The sequence below is a fragment of the Gymnoscopelus microlampas genome (assembly GCF_963454915.1).
Source record: "Gymnoscopelus microlampas genome assembly, chromosome: 17".
NCBI lineage: Eukaryota > Metazoa > Chordata > Actinopteri > Myctophiformes > Myctophidae > Gymnoscopelus > Gymnoscopelus microlampas.
In genome coordinates, this window is record NC_139954.1 from 4172959 (window position 1) to 4187020 (window position 14062).

Here is a 14062-nt window from a genome sequence, read left to right on the forward strand (position 1 = left end):
TAGGTGGGCACTGCATGGGATATCTGCACACCTCAATGTAAAATTGGCTATTTTGTCCAAAATGTAAAATAAAGTATACACGATTAGAACATTCTTAAACATTCGACAATTAAGGTCTAATATTTCTATAATTGCTACAAATTGCTACAAAACCTGTATAGCAGTCATTTTGGGGTATAAACAAGAAGTTGAAGGATAAAACTACTAATGATGATAATAACTGATAATGATGATGATGTTCACATCATGTAAAACATTTTAAATTGTTGTGCCTCTAGAAGGCAGTGGAAAACAGAAAGGTCTTTAGTTGTGTTTTAAAATAAGAGTGGCAGCATGCAGACCTAATTAAACAATATTGTCTTTATATTATATCTTCCACAATCCACAAATCAAAATCTACATTGGATGGAAATACGTACAATAATGAATTCATTTTCTTATATAACTTTGGACTGATATGCACATATTACCTTGCAAATAAAAAAGGGAGCTATGAGCTATATATATAGGCATTATGTATGACATATATGCAAAAAGTCAAATACATATTAGCTATATATGTAGGCATATATGTAGGCATTTATGACATATGCAAATATATGAGCCTGATTGTGGCATATATGTGAACATATATGAGCTACATATAAGACATATATTCCCTATATATCAACATATATGCACATATATGAACCTGATTGTGGCATATATGTTAACATATATGAGCTATATATGAGACATATATTCCCTATATCAACATATATGCACATATATGAAGCTGAATATGACATATATGCAGCATATATTCTGCATATACCTGCCATATATTGGCATATATGTTCATATATTTCCTTTCCGTGTGGGTCCAATCAGCAACGACGTTGCCTAACGTAACATATGTAGTTCCAGTGTAGTTCTACAAGACGAGTCAATCGGGGGCATTCCAGACTGATAAGCGCAGAGAGAAAAAAAAAATCCGCCGAATGTTGCGAAGCAGGCTGGCACCCAGGCTACCGTATTGGTGGTCTAAGTCCACATACAAAATTTGGACTTGGTGGCATGCTGCAAACTGGAGTTATAGCTGTTTAAAATCCCGTGCTCATCTCGTGCTCATACGGGCGGACGTCCCTGGGGGTCCCTGGACCCCTCTTTGATAACCGGTGGCACGTGTGGCCAATGAGAGGAGAGATGGCATAGGCAATCTCCAAGTCCGTGTGTGTGTGTGTGTGTGTGTGTGTGTGTGTGTGTGTGTGCGTGTGTTTGTATGTGTTGCTTCTTTGCCGTGCTCATCCCGGGCTCATACGGACACACGGACACACAGACACACAGACACGGTGTCAAAGCCAAGTGTAGAGCGGTTGGCACCGCTAAAAATAGCAGATATACAAGCTCATAGCGCGGCACTCGGTGCCCCGCTATGAGCTTGTATATCTGCTATTTTTGAATAGCCAAATACATCTAAAATTACAGAGATACGTTCCCGGGTTGAATGGGTTAAACCTCCATGCTCTCCTTCCTTGTTCTCAGTTTGTAACGTAATATTTTATTATGTGTTGTTGTGCATTAGTTGTTTTTTCGTGTATAATGTTTTGCTATATGCTGTGCAGCACTTTGGTCAACCTTGGTTGTTTTTGAACGTGCTTTATAAATTAAATCGACTTGACTTATACCGGGGTGTGTGGTATATACCCTTATACAGTGTAGCAGTAGTGGCACTACGGGGTTCATGTGGTTAATGGAATGGAACAGGCGTACGGGCTCTGCAGGATGTTGACCCTGTGATGTCCAGTTAGGAGTCCAGCTCTGCTGTAGGCCGGGGTCTGCCACAGTGAGTGATCGGGTGACCTACTGAATACTCTCCCTCACATTAATCAGTTCCCTCATTTAGGTTTAGCTCTGAGCCCAGTGATATATAGCTCACAGAGATAGCAGTGTTTCATAGTCAAGCTCACGTGGATTATTTGGTGAATTGAGGGCTGCATCTCTAATTTGCTTATTATATATTCTATTGATTGCTTTTTCGTCAACTTGCTTGTTAACTAATTAAGCCATATTCTATACTTCGACGTATTGCGGTGTCATGCGAAAATAGACGATCCATAATCACGTTGCGAGGGGTGAGCTTGTAGGCTGTTTTTGCTGTTTTTGAAAATGGTGGGGCATTTTGTGGTGAATTTTGAGGCATTTGATTCTGTAATGACAAGAAAAAAATCCATCTGTATAGGAGTAATACAACGGCCTCCTGGTGGCGCTATAATAGGCCAATGTGAAACGGGTGGCATGTCTTCCTTGGCCTAGTGGGAATGTGCGTGCAAAGTTTCACGGCAATCAGACGCATTCGTGATCTGAGGCATTTTGTTTAAAACGAGGCACTTACCCAGGGGGCAAAGGGGGGTATGCTGCATTTGCTCTGCTATAAAAGGTTGGCCACCAGAAATAATATCTATGACCCCGTAGGATCACAACCTATATGGACAACCCTGTCAATTTTTTGCTGGAAATCCAATATGGCCGCCTCAATATTGGCCCCTATCAGTACCCAGGGGCAAAGGGGGGTATGCTGTATTTGCCCTGCCATAAAAGGTTGGCCACCAGAAATAATATCTATGACCCAGTAGGATCACTACCTATATGGACAACCCGGTCAACTTGCTGCTGGAAATCCAATATGGCCGCCTCAATATTGGCCCCTATCAGAAAATAGCTTTGGCAATAACTTTTGAACCAGATGGGCTAGAAATAAAAACTTGGTGTCTATTTCATGGTTTCAGAGCATGAGAAACTCAATGGAATACTTATCTTTATGATTGGGTGTGTCTGGACCTTTAATTTGCATATTTCCAAGATGGACGCCACGCGAAAATTAGTTTTACTATGACTTTTACAGTGACAGCTTACTGTTATGGCAAAAAGTCTGCTTTTTAAGCAATATGAATACATTTGGTCAGTTTGAGCTTTCATTTCTATTTTGTCAATATGGCTGCAGTCATAAATAATGTATGGTATTACATTTTCCCCCAGATTTATTGATTTATAGATCTATAGTTGTGGGGATGATTGCAGAGAAAAATCGGAGAAAAACCCCACAATGTATCTTATGTATCATTTTAATAAACTAAATACAATATAAACATACACATGCACACTCCAAGACTTGCCAAAAACTTCAACTTTAGGGCTATACAAATTAACATAGTGGTATGCATTCAAGTAACATAACAGAATATAGACTACTTAGTGACAAATAGAGTAAAGGCGGAGTTGAGGTTGCCTACAAAAGGTTCATTTTGACCTCTATGGTGCTGTCTTGCCTGCTTCTAGCCAATGATACTATGGTACAATGCTATTCACTGTCACTGTTGTCATGTGTTGCACTGATCCTGCTGCATCGTGTCTCCAGTACCTGGCAACGGCATCCTAAGTAGCATGGAATTGCCTTCTTTGCTCAGGAACAGAGGCATGATATTGCCTTGTTCATTGACAAAGGCAAGGGGGACTGCATTGCTAGCACTGAGAGACCATCCATACTCTGTGAAAGAAGGAATATCCGGCTTGGCGATATATGCACATTTATCTATTATGGTTGCTAGAGCAGCTCTTCTCAGGTGCAGGTCAAATGCATTCTCTGTCGGGGGCAGCAGCTTTAAGAGGGTTGATCTATTATTGAGGAACTTGTACACTCTAAGCTTACTCAGGTCAAAATCCTCCGGGTGGTCCGCTTTGGATGTATATACAGCAATTGTGAGGTCTCGTGCCTGATTGATGACGTCATATGAGAGGGAATCGGAAGAGTTTTCACCAAACTCCTCAAGTGCAGGGAGATCCAGACGCATGCTGGCCTTGAACCATGCCTTCTTCCCAGTGTAGAAGGGATAGCTGGTGGTATCTCTGCCACTTAAACTATGGATAAAGGGCAGGGCACGACACTGTGCAAGCCCCAGCGCTGATACCATTTGATGGATAGGAAGGTATGAATTTTTCTCTGTTCTCACCCACAGCTCTGGAAGGCATCTGAGATGGGTTGCTGCATAGTAAAGGCACATGATGATGATGTCTGTATCATTGGCATGGATGACAACTCTGTCAACTTTGTCATTCTGGACACTATACAGGGTGTGGAGTATTATTCTTGTATCAGCTTCCTGTTGTGTGGATTCTAGTGCAGGGACATCTTCAATAGACCCCTCCTTGATCACCACACTCCTTGTCTCTTCTTTAAACCACCCACCCAGGTAAAGATGTGCGGGACCAAGGGCCGACTTAAGTTTCTCATTTTCACACCATTCGTCACAGAGGAAACTCAATAGGTTTACCTTGTTAGCTGACACAGCAAAAAACTCCTGAGGATCTGGAGCTGTGTAACGCATACTGACTTCATATTCTTTGGTAGGTTTTGGTCGAGCATATCTGTGTTCTTGCTCAGCTGTCTTAAGACTAGGTCCACTGTACCGGTCACAACAGAAGTGAATGATCTCTGTGCCAGCAGGCACATCATTCAACAGCAGACGTTGGTATCGTTCAGCGATTGTTCCTAATGCTTCACCTTTCAGGAACGACCAATGGCGTATGGCATACATGGCATCAATAACTACTGCTGTCTTCTGTAGGCAGGTCAGGGATGCATGCAACTTTGGTCTCCTCTTTCAGAACCTTCACAAGGCTTGCCTTGGTACCTGTTCTCATCCTGCCATCTTCCTGGAAGAGGGAGGGGGGGAAGCCACTGCACTCGTGGTTGCCTATAAAGTCAACAAGGTTGAGTTCTCCACCACTGGCTATGATTTGGGTCATGCGCAGGAGGGCAGTAATTTCATTGCTCTTGCCAGGTGCTGAGGTTTTCCCCTTAGATTTTTTAGATTTTGTGTTTTGAGTGTGGGAAGTGTTAAGCTTCATTATACTTGTCTTCTTCTGTTCACTGGACAGTGACTCACACAGTGCCTTCAGACCCAGTTCTTTCACACTCATCAAGTGGTCCTTGACTGTGGAATCAGCACACTGTCCTGTAGATATGTTGATCGTGGATGATGTGCTCACTGTAAATGGGTTAGTCTCCACTGCTGCCATGACCTTGACTACCATTTCTGCATCCCGGATTACACGACTCTGACCAGACTCATGGTGTGGGTTGGAGGAGTGAAGGTGGAGCATAGACTTGAGCTCTGCAGAGACAGCTGCAGTGAGTGGTTTTGTGTAGACCCATTTTGTCCTGGCAGCAGGGCTGAGTGTAATGCCATCCAGACTGCTTGCTTCCTTGGCATCGGCATTATAGGTCTGCTCCAGTAGCATGTCAAGAGAAACACTGTTGTGGCTGCCATCTGCTCGTCTGCCAACAAATACACCTGCCATCAGTGCTTCATGTACCTCTGAAGCTGTTTCTGGTAGTTTCTTCATCTCAGCCAAATACAGAGGTAAAGATTGCTGCCCGTACTTGTAGTGGCCTGCTGCAGTGAGGTAGGGTAGCATTCTTGCTGATTCACAGAGATGTCCTGTCCAGTCACCTTCCCGATCGTAGTAGATAAACCTTTGGAGAATATCTGACATCTCCAGGAAGGTTGCCCAGAGGACTGCAGTTGGTTGCTCAATGATTCCTGAAAAAGCAGCAGCTGCTCTCTTAGGACTGCCATCTCTGGACTGCCATCTCTGTTGCCATAACAGTCAGCTGTCACTGTAAAAGTCATAGTAAAACTCAGTTTCGCGTGGCGTCCATCTTGGAAATATGCAACTTAAAGGTCCAGACACACCCAATCATAAAGATAAGTATTCCATTGAGTTTCTCATGCTCTGAAACCATGAAATAGACACCAAGTTTTTATTTCTAGCCCATCTGGTTCAAAAGTTATTGCCAAAGCTATTTTCTGATAGGGGCCAATATTGAGGCGGCCATATTGGATTTCCAGCAGCAAGTTGACCGGGTTGTCCATATAGGTAGTGATCCTACTGGGTCATAGATATTATTTCTGTTGGCCAACCTTTTATGGCAGGGCAAATGCAGCATACCCCCCTTTGCCCCTGGGTACTGATAGGGGCCAATATTGAGGCGGCCATATTGGATTTCCAGCAAAAAATTGACCGGGTTGTCCATATAGGTTGTGATCCTACGGGGTCATAGATATTATTTCTGGTGGCCAACCTTTTATAGCAGGGCAAATGCAGCATTCCAAAAAAAAGGGGGTTTTGCCCCCTGGGTAACTCCTGCAATTAACCTTTGGAAGCCAATCTTAACCAATCAGGATGGAAAATGATTTATGTATATGTGTATATACCTGTATATATAAATATATATATATATATATATATATATATATATATATATATATACATACATACATACATACATATATATATATATATATATATATATATATATATATATATATATATATATATATATATATATATATATATATATATACATATATATTAGTAGAAATAATACATAAAGTAGCACATTTACTGAAACACTGAATATTCAATGTACGTATTTTTTCCCATCAATTCCTTGATAAATGCAAAAAAAATGTATATACTTTATATCAAAAACACTAGTTCTCGATTATTCCATTAATAGCAAAAGTAGTCACGCGTGGCCAGACTGTTGCCTCCCACAATTTTCAAATGTTTCCGGTCATACAGTCTGGGACTCTGAAGCTCTGATCATGATTAGAATATAAACCGCATGTGAAGCCTCCTCCTCACTTCCGTTTGGTCTTTACAGTAGCGCAAATTTATCCTAATATAAATACAAACCATCTAAGTATCTTTAGCTTGCTGCTTAGCAGAAATGGAAATTAAAAGATAAAATGTAAAGATATTTTAAAATCTGTTTTTGTGAACGGAAGTGCCAGTTTCCGCTCTCGGATTTCTGGAGGTGTTGTTCCAGACTCTATATAGCATTCAGAGATTGTGGAATAGTTTTTCTGGCTACGCGAGACTATAACAAAAGTAACGATTGGAAGATTGCTAAGAAAACGTTCTATAGTTGCAGTCCTAGCAATGCAACGAACCAACAACACAACATATAGCTCTGCATTAGAAACTGGAAACATTTCCCAGTGATTCTGTGTGTTCTCGCCGTTCATTCATTGATTCAGTGAAACCTTGACCTCCATGTGTTCTCCTACTGTCCTCCTCTTGACCTCCATGTGTTCTCCTACTGTCCTCCTCTTGACCTCCATGTGTTCTCCTCTGCCCCCCTGCAGGCGGCCAACCCCGGCTGCGTCCTGGAGGACTTTGTGCGCTGGTACTCCCCCAGGGACTACGTGGAGGAGGAGGTCGTGGACGAGCGGGGCGAGGCGGTGGTGAAGGGCGAGCTCAGCGCCAGGATGAAGATCCCCAGGAACATGTGGGTGGAGGCCTGGGAGACGGCCCGGGCCGTTCCGGCGCGCCGCCAGAGGCGCCTGTTCGACGACACCAAGGAGGCAGAGAAGGTGGGCTGGGACTTAGACTTCTTAGACCAGTGGTTCTCTTCTCTGGGACTTAGACTTAGACCAGTGGTCAGTGGTGGAAAAAGTACTATGTTTTACTTAAGTAAAAGTATCAATATTGCAATGTAGAAATACACTGTTACAAGTAAAAGCCCGGAATTAAACATTTACTTGAGTAAAAGTACAAAAGTATTGGCATCAAAATGTACTTAAAGTGCCAAAAGTAAAAGTACTAAAATGTTTGAAAATAGCCGATCTACAAGCTCTATTTTCAAATAGCCTAGGTATAAAATTAAAGTGGTTAATGTATGTTTTATAATATAATCAGGGGTGCACATAACTGGTGCGCAGGTGCGCATGCGCACCCAAAATAAAAAATGCGCACCACATCAGGCGACGCGAGGCGCTTTTGCGCACCAACAGCTGGGACAGGAATTTCCAAGCTTTTATTTTATTTTTATTTTATTTATTTTTTTTTTTCAAGCTTTTATTTTTTAGCAAAATTAAAAAATAAAAGCCTGGAGATCGAGGCTAGGAATTTACTTCCTGAAGCCACACTCACGCAATCACTCTAAAGCACCCGTCGGCCCCATGTACAGCCATTAGGCACAGGGGTAGAGATATGACTCGCGTCGCCTCGCATCGCCTCGCATCGCCTCGCATTGCCTCGTTGCGTGCACGCAGCCAGCAGCGGCTGTTAGAGGCACTCGTCACCGATGATGAACGCACCGTAATGGTGCAAAATATGCCGCGAACGTCCCAATCTGGCGGATAAAATCAGCGCAGCAGCACAGGGCACCAACCTTGGGGGCTTTATCTAACAGCATGAGAAAAAAAAAACGGCGAAAATCGGCGGAATTTAGAAGCAGAGCGTCCTTTTTTTCTCGCCCCCCCCCCCCCCCCCCGGTTGACAAAACTGTCCGGTGGGCACCGTGCTGAACCCCCCCCCCCCGTTGACAAAACTGTCCGGGCTGAACCCCTGGACATATATAGGTGGACATTCAGTGAAAATAGAACATCTGCAAGCTCACAACGGGTCACATTTTTCCCCCCGGAATAGCGACGCTTAGACTGAATGTGGCTAAGCTGTTGGCCATTCTCCTCTGCTCTCTGTTCTGCATCATGGCTGCATTAGCTCTTATACCATTATTATCCATGATTAAGAAGTGCTTTAAATCAATTTGATTTGAGAGGATTTGAGCCTGACTTACACCCCCGAGGCCATCGGTTCCAGCCAGAGCCGCCCGGCTTTTGTGTGTAAAATGCCATGTTTGCTTGCGCTGGGAGTTATGGGGCTTTTCCACTGGAGAGAACATTCACTAAGCATTCAGTTGGAGTGCTGGGCTTACTGGGGGGGGGGGGCCAACAAGAAGACTGTTGGATGACACGGAGCACCAGGCTGGGAAAGGGAAGGAGTTGTTTTGTTCGGTTTGAGGAACATCCAGTAGACTGTTGAGACTGGTAAACGGCCAAGGCTGTGGGTATCATGGCTGCCTTAAGGGGAGGTTTCCTGTTGACGCACAGGAAGCTAAAAAGGTAGGCTAACTCTAGGCTGTTCAACTTGTTTAGGAGGGGGGAGGGGGGGAGGGGGGTTGAACAAGACTGTTCATGACGTCTAATACAGGCTTACGTATATTTACTCACAGTTTTCTTACCTTTTCTATGATGTTATGATATCCTAGGATGAATGGTACAGTAGAAAAACGGTGGGACGCATTCAAGACAATCACGGTGCATAGTGTTCTGTCACTATGAACTTCAGATCTCACAAAAAAAGCCCCCCAAAAAATATTAAAATATGCAATTTAGCGCAAGCACCATAGGCGCACCCCTTTAACCTCCCCTTTAAACATTTTGAGGTGTTCAAAAAAACCAGGCTGCATCTAGCACAGACTTAAATCTTTCAATGCGTTTTAGAAAGCAGCTTCCATGTCCAGTGCAGACTTAATACATCTTTCATTGTGTTTTAGAAAGCAGGCTGCATGTCTAGTTTAGGCTTACATCTTTCATTTATTGTGTTTTAGAAAGCAGGCTGCATGTCTAGTTTAGGCTTACATCTTTCATTCATTGTGTTTTAGAAAGCAGGCTGCATGTCTAGTAGCCTCGATCTCCACGCTTTTATTTCCCTTCGCGTTTTGCTCAAAAATAAGAGACCGGACCAAGCCGTTGACATTCCTGGTATAGGAAGTGGGAGTCAACCTTTTCATTTCCCCAACCAACCATGTTGTGACGTCAGGGCTCTCCATGCTGCACATTGGGGGGAGGGGAGCGGGGCGGGCGGGGGCGGGCTCACAGATCGGTGAACCCAATGGGAGCCCACGGATGTTTTCTCCGGAGATTTTGAATCCGCCCCTCTAGGCGAGATATCAGACACGCGAGGCCAGGCTACAAGGCTAGTAAAGACAAACATCATTCTAGGTGTTTTAGAAAGCAGGCTACATGTCTGGTACAGGCTTACAACTTTCCAGCAGGCTGCATTATGGTGCTCTTTGCAGGGGTGTTGAGAAACTAGAAAAAGTCTCTCTCTTTTTTTTTAACAGTGGAGTGGAGCCATGTCTGGGTGGCTGACTGGGCTGTTGGACTTAAAGGCCTGAGCCATAAGCCTCCCGATGCTTAACGTTTCAAACAAATTCAACTCTTCCCTTCTCCAGTCCTCAATCCTTTGCTTTTTTTTCCCTCCTTTGTCCCGCGTCGAAACACAGTGGAAGAAGGCAGCGGTGGCTTTTTTTCCTAGCAGTTCAAAAGGCTCCCTCCTTTAACTCATTCAATCCGGGCAAGCATCTTGAGTCATTTTAGATTTCTTTGGCTATTCAAAAATAGCAGATCTACAAGCTCATACATTTTTTTGGGGGGGGGGGATTCTACAAATGTCTTCTAAATCCTAACAGTTTTTTGAAAAAAACGTATGTTGCTATAATATCAGTGGTTTTCATACTTTTTTTTCATGTCAAGGACCCCCAAAATGCATTTGGCCGCCAAAATATTTTGATCCAGGGACCCCCAGAAGCAAATATTGGAGTTAAAAATGTTCGCTTTAAAAAAAAATATATATATTCAAAGATTTGCACCATTTTTTTTACCATTAAAATGTTGTTTTTGCAGATCTACAAGCTCGTAGAGTGCCGCGCTATGAGCTTGTATATCAGCTATTTTTTTGAATAGCCAAAGAAATCATGAAAATGACACGGATGCGTTCCCGGTCTTAACGGGTTAAGTGTGAAAGCAACATATTAAAGTTACAGCATGAACCTGCACTCTCTCTCTCTCTCTCTCCTCCTCCCTGCTTATACTGGCAGTAAACTGCTGATATGGCCCAGCGCCCAGGTGCCACTGCAATCTGCCCGGCTCGCTCGGCCCTGTTTCAGCCGCGGTGCAGCGATCTGCGTTAAGTGGGTCAGAACGCAAGGTGTCCCTGACAAGGGTCCCTGCACCCCCCCCTGCCCGCCCACTCCCAACTCGGAGAGCCACCCCCCCCGCCTCCCCTCTTGGCGAGTTTAAACAGAGTTCAGGGGGACCTTGGCCAGCCTTGAAAGTCACCATCCCCACCACTACCACTACTACTACTACACCCATGCAGCCCTCGTCCTTCAGCCGTCTGCCAGCCCCCATGCCACACAGCCCCCCCCCCTCTCTCTTTGGGGGAAACTCCAGGTGCAGGATTTAGTTTGGAATTAATTTGCTTGGTTTAACCCATTAAGACCGGGGGGAGCGCATCCTTTGTGTCATTTTAAGATTTCTTTGGCTATTCAAAAATAGCAGATGTACAAGCTCATAGCGCTGCAATTGTTTGAAAAATCTTGAAAATGTGTGCAAATCTTTGATATATATACATTTTTAACTACATTTTTTTGCTTCTCCTTGGGGGTCCCTGGAACAAAACATGAAAAAGTTTGAGAACCACTGATATCATAGCAACATACGTTTTTTTTTCTCAAAAAAACAAACAAACAGGATTTAGAAGACATTTATAGAATATAATCCCCCAGAAGCAAAGATTGGAGTTAAAAATGCTTTAAAAACATACATAATATTCAAAGATTTGCACAAATGTTCAAAAAGGTTTCGAAACAAAAAAAACAGATCTACAAGCTTGTAGCTTTTATCTGCTATATCTGCTATTTTGTAATTGCCCAAAGTATAAAATAATAGTTATAGCAAAAAAAAAGAAATCTAAAATGACTACAGTACTGTATGCGTTCCCGGATTGAATGGGTTAATTTTTCCTCCTTTCCCCCCCTGCCCCCCCCCCTCCCCTCCCCTCCCTGCTCCAGTAAGTTGTCCTCGGAGATGACTGAAGTGCTCATATATTCACGCTCGCTCTGATTGCAGTCAAGTTCACCGTGGCGGCTATAGGGGGAGGTCACCTGGCAACAGGAGTGTGTTTCCTTTTTTCCACCGCGTTACTGCGTTGTGTGTGTGTGTGTGTGTGTGTGAGTGTGTTTTTTTCTTTCTCTTCTGGCCTCTCTGTGAGGAGAAGAAGAGGAAGTGCCTGGAGGGGGTTTTAGCCGGTTATTAGGGGACGGTGGAATCAGATCAGGCGCCCACTCCAAAAAAAATCTCATCACCCACCTACTCACCCCCCCCCCTCCTACAATAACAAATGACCCTCCACCCTTCTCCTTCGTATAAAGAGGCCCCCCATTAAAATGCAGCTCAGCCCCTACTTTTGGCTCACAATTGCGTTTATGCAGTGGCGGGGCCCCCATAACTCAAAAAGGGGAAAAAAAGAAAGAAAATGGAGTGAATGAACCACTTACTCAAAAGAACAATGCCTTTTGAAATGTCAAGTACGTTGCATGGGGTTCATGACAGCTTCTGCAATCATAATAGGTGTAAGAGAGAGGAAGGGGGAGGTAGCGGGGGGAGACGGAGGAAAAAAGGGAAAATGCTGTACTGTACGTTTTTGGGTCTTATAGCGAGGGATGTCCGATATTGTCGGCCGATATTAGCATAAGAAATTTATATCGGAAAATATATTTTACATTGTTTAATAAGTTACAGGACTTCTTACTGTATGGTGTGTGTGATATGAACTGTGAGCGTACCATAATCACAGTAAACCTTAACCATATTCCATCATATTCAAGGGCTTTAGCGGAGAAATGAGACTTCAAATTAGAGCACTGCAGAGGGCAGGTGTGTTTGTCTGTGTCCAGCTGACGCTCGTTGACGCTCGTTAATGTCCTAGGCATCAAAGCCATTATGACTTCTGCACTGTCAAATAGGCCAACATCTAATCTAAGATTAGTGGGACTCATTCAAATGACCACCAGTGAGTCACTTCATTGAAAACCAACTTCACTGTATTATATTCGATGTATAAGATATTATATTGATATTATAGCTGTTTTATTTTATTAGATATGTTGTTACCTGACAATTAGTTAATTCGTTTTGGTGAAAAAGGCCGCATTTATATCTGTATTGGTTGGTATCGGAAATTGGGATATTGGTATATCGGATATCGGTAAAAAAGTCAATATCAAACCCTATTTTTAGCGGTGCCAGCCGCTCTACTCTTGACTATGTCCGTCCGTATGTCCGTTTGTCCGTTTGTCCGTTTGTCCGTTTGTCCGTTTGTCCGTTATGTCCGTTTGAGCACGGGCTTTAAACAGCTATAACTCCAGTTCGCAGCATGCCAGCAAGTCCAAATTTGGTATGTGGACTTACACCACCAATTGGGACGAGCATTGATTGCTGAAGCCCCGCCCCGCCCTATTACAGCGCCACCAGGAGGCCACAGGCTTTAAACAGCGCTTTACACAGCTATAACTCCAGTTCGCAGCATGCCAGCAAGTCCCAATTTGGTATGTGGACTTACACCACCAATAGGGACGAGCATTAATTGCTGAAGCCCCGCCCCGCCCTATTATAGCGCCACCAGGAGGCCACTCATCAAAGGCACCGCTTCCTTCACACAGGGTGGGATTTTTTGGTCTTATAGCTCTTCTATTTGTTTTGCTTTTTCTCAGGTTTTGCACTACTTGGCCGTTCAGAAACCAGCAGATCTGACCCGCCATCTACTGCCCTGCATCCTCCATGCTGGCATCCTCAAAGTGAAGGAGGAGGGTGAGTGTGAGGGTGCAGAGGGCACTCAAGAGCTCTCCCTGTATCTGCATGGCATTGTTTTACTATTAGCAATGTTATAACTGCACACATACAGCATCCAACGCAAAATGTTTTCTAAATCCTAACAGTGTGTTGCTATATCAGTGGTGCTCCAACTTTTCCCTATCAAGGACCACCCAAAATGATATGCACTTGGCCACGGACCCCCAGCTCAAAATATGTTGTTCAAGGGACCCCCAGAAGTACAGATTGGAGTTAAAAATGTTCGCTTTTAAACATATATATTTAAAGTATATGTATTTAAAGATTTGCAAAAAATATTTTTTTTTTTCAAAAAATTGCAGCGTGAGCTTGTATATCTTCTATTTTTGAATAGCCAAAGAAATCTTAAAATGACACAGATGTGTTCCCGAGTGGATTAAAGACACCCTGACATGGCCAGAAGTCATCATATTTGATTCTACACTAAACACATCACGTCGTTCCTGTTAAAACCGTCAGCTAGGGGGCGGGGACGTATCACGGATATTTGACTGGCGTTTACAGTAGCCAATGGGACGGGGTTATCGGTGACG

At 43.5% G+C, this 14062-nt stretch overlaps 1 protein-coding gene across 1 annotated transcript in view; it reads left to right on the forward strand.

Moving 5' to 3' along the window:
• rab3gap1 (RAB3 GTPase activating protein subunit 1) overlaps window positions 1-14062 on the forward strand; it is a 117973-nt gene that overhangs the window by 74315 nt on the left and 29596 nt on the right. Inside the window, 2 exon segments of the mRNA XM_084084560.1 lie at window positions 7194-7421; window positions 13391-13487. Coding sequence (XP_083940686.1) covers window positions 7194-7421; window positions 13391-13487 — 325 coding nt within the window.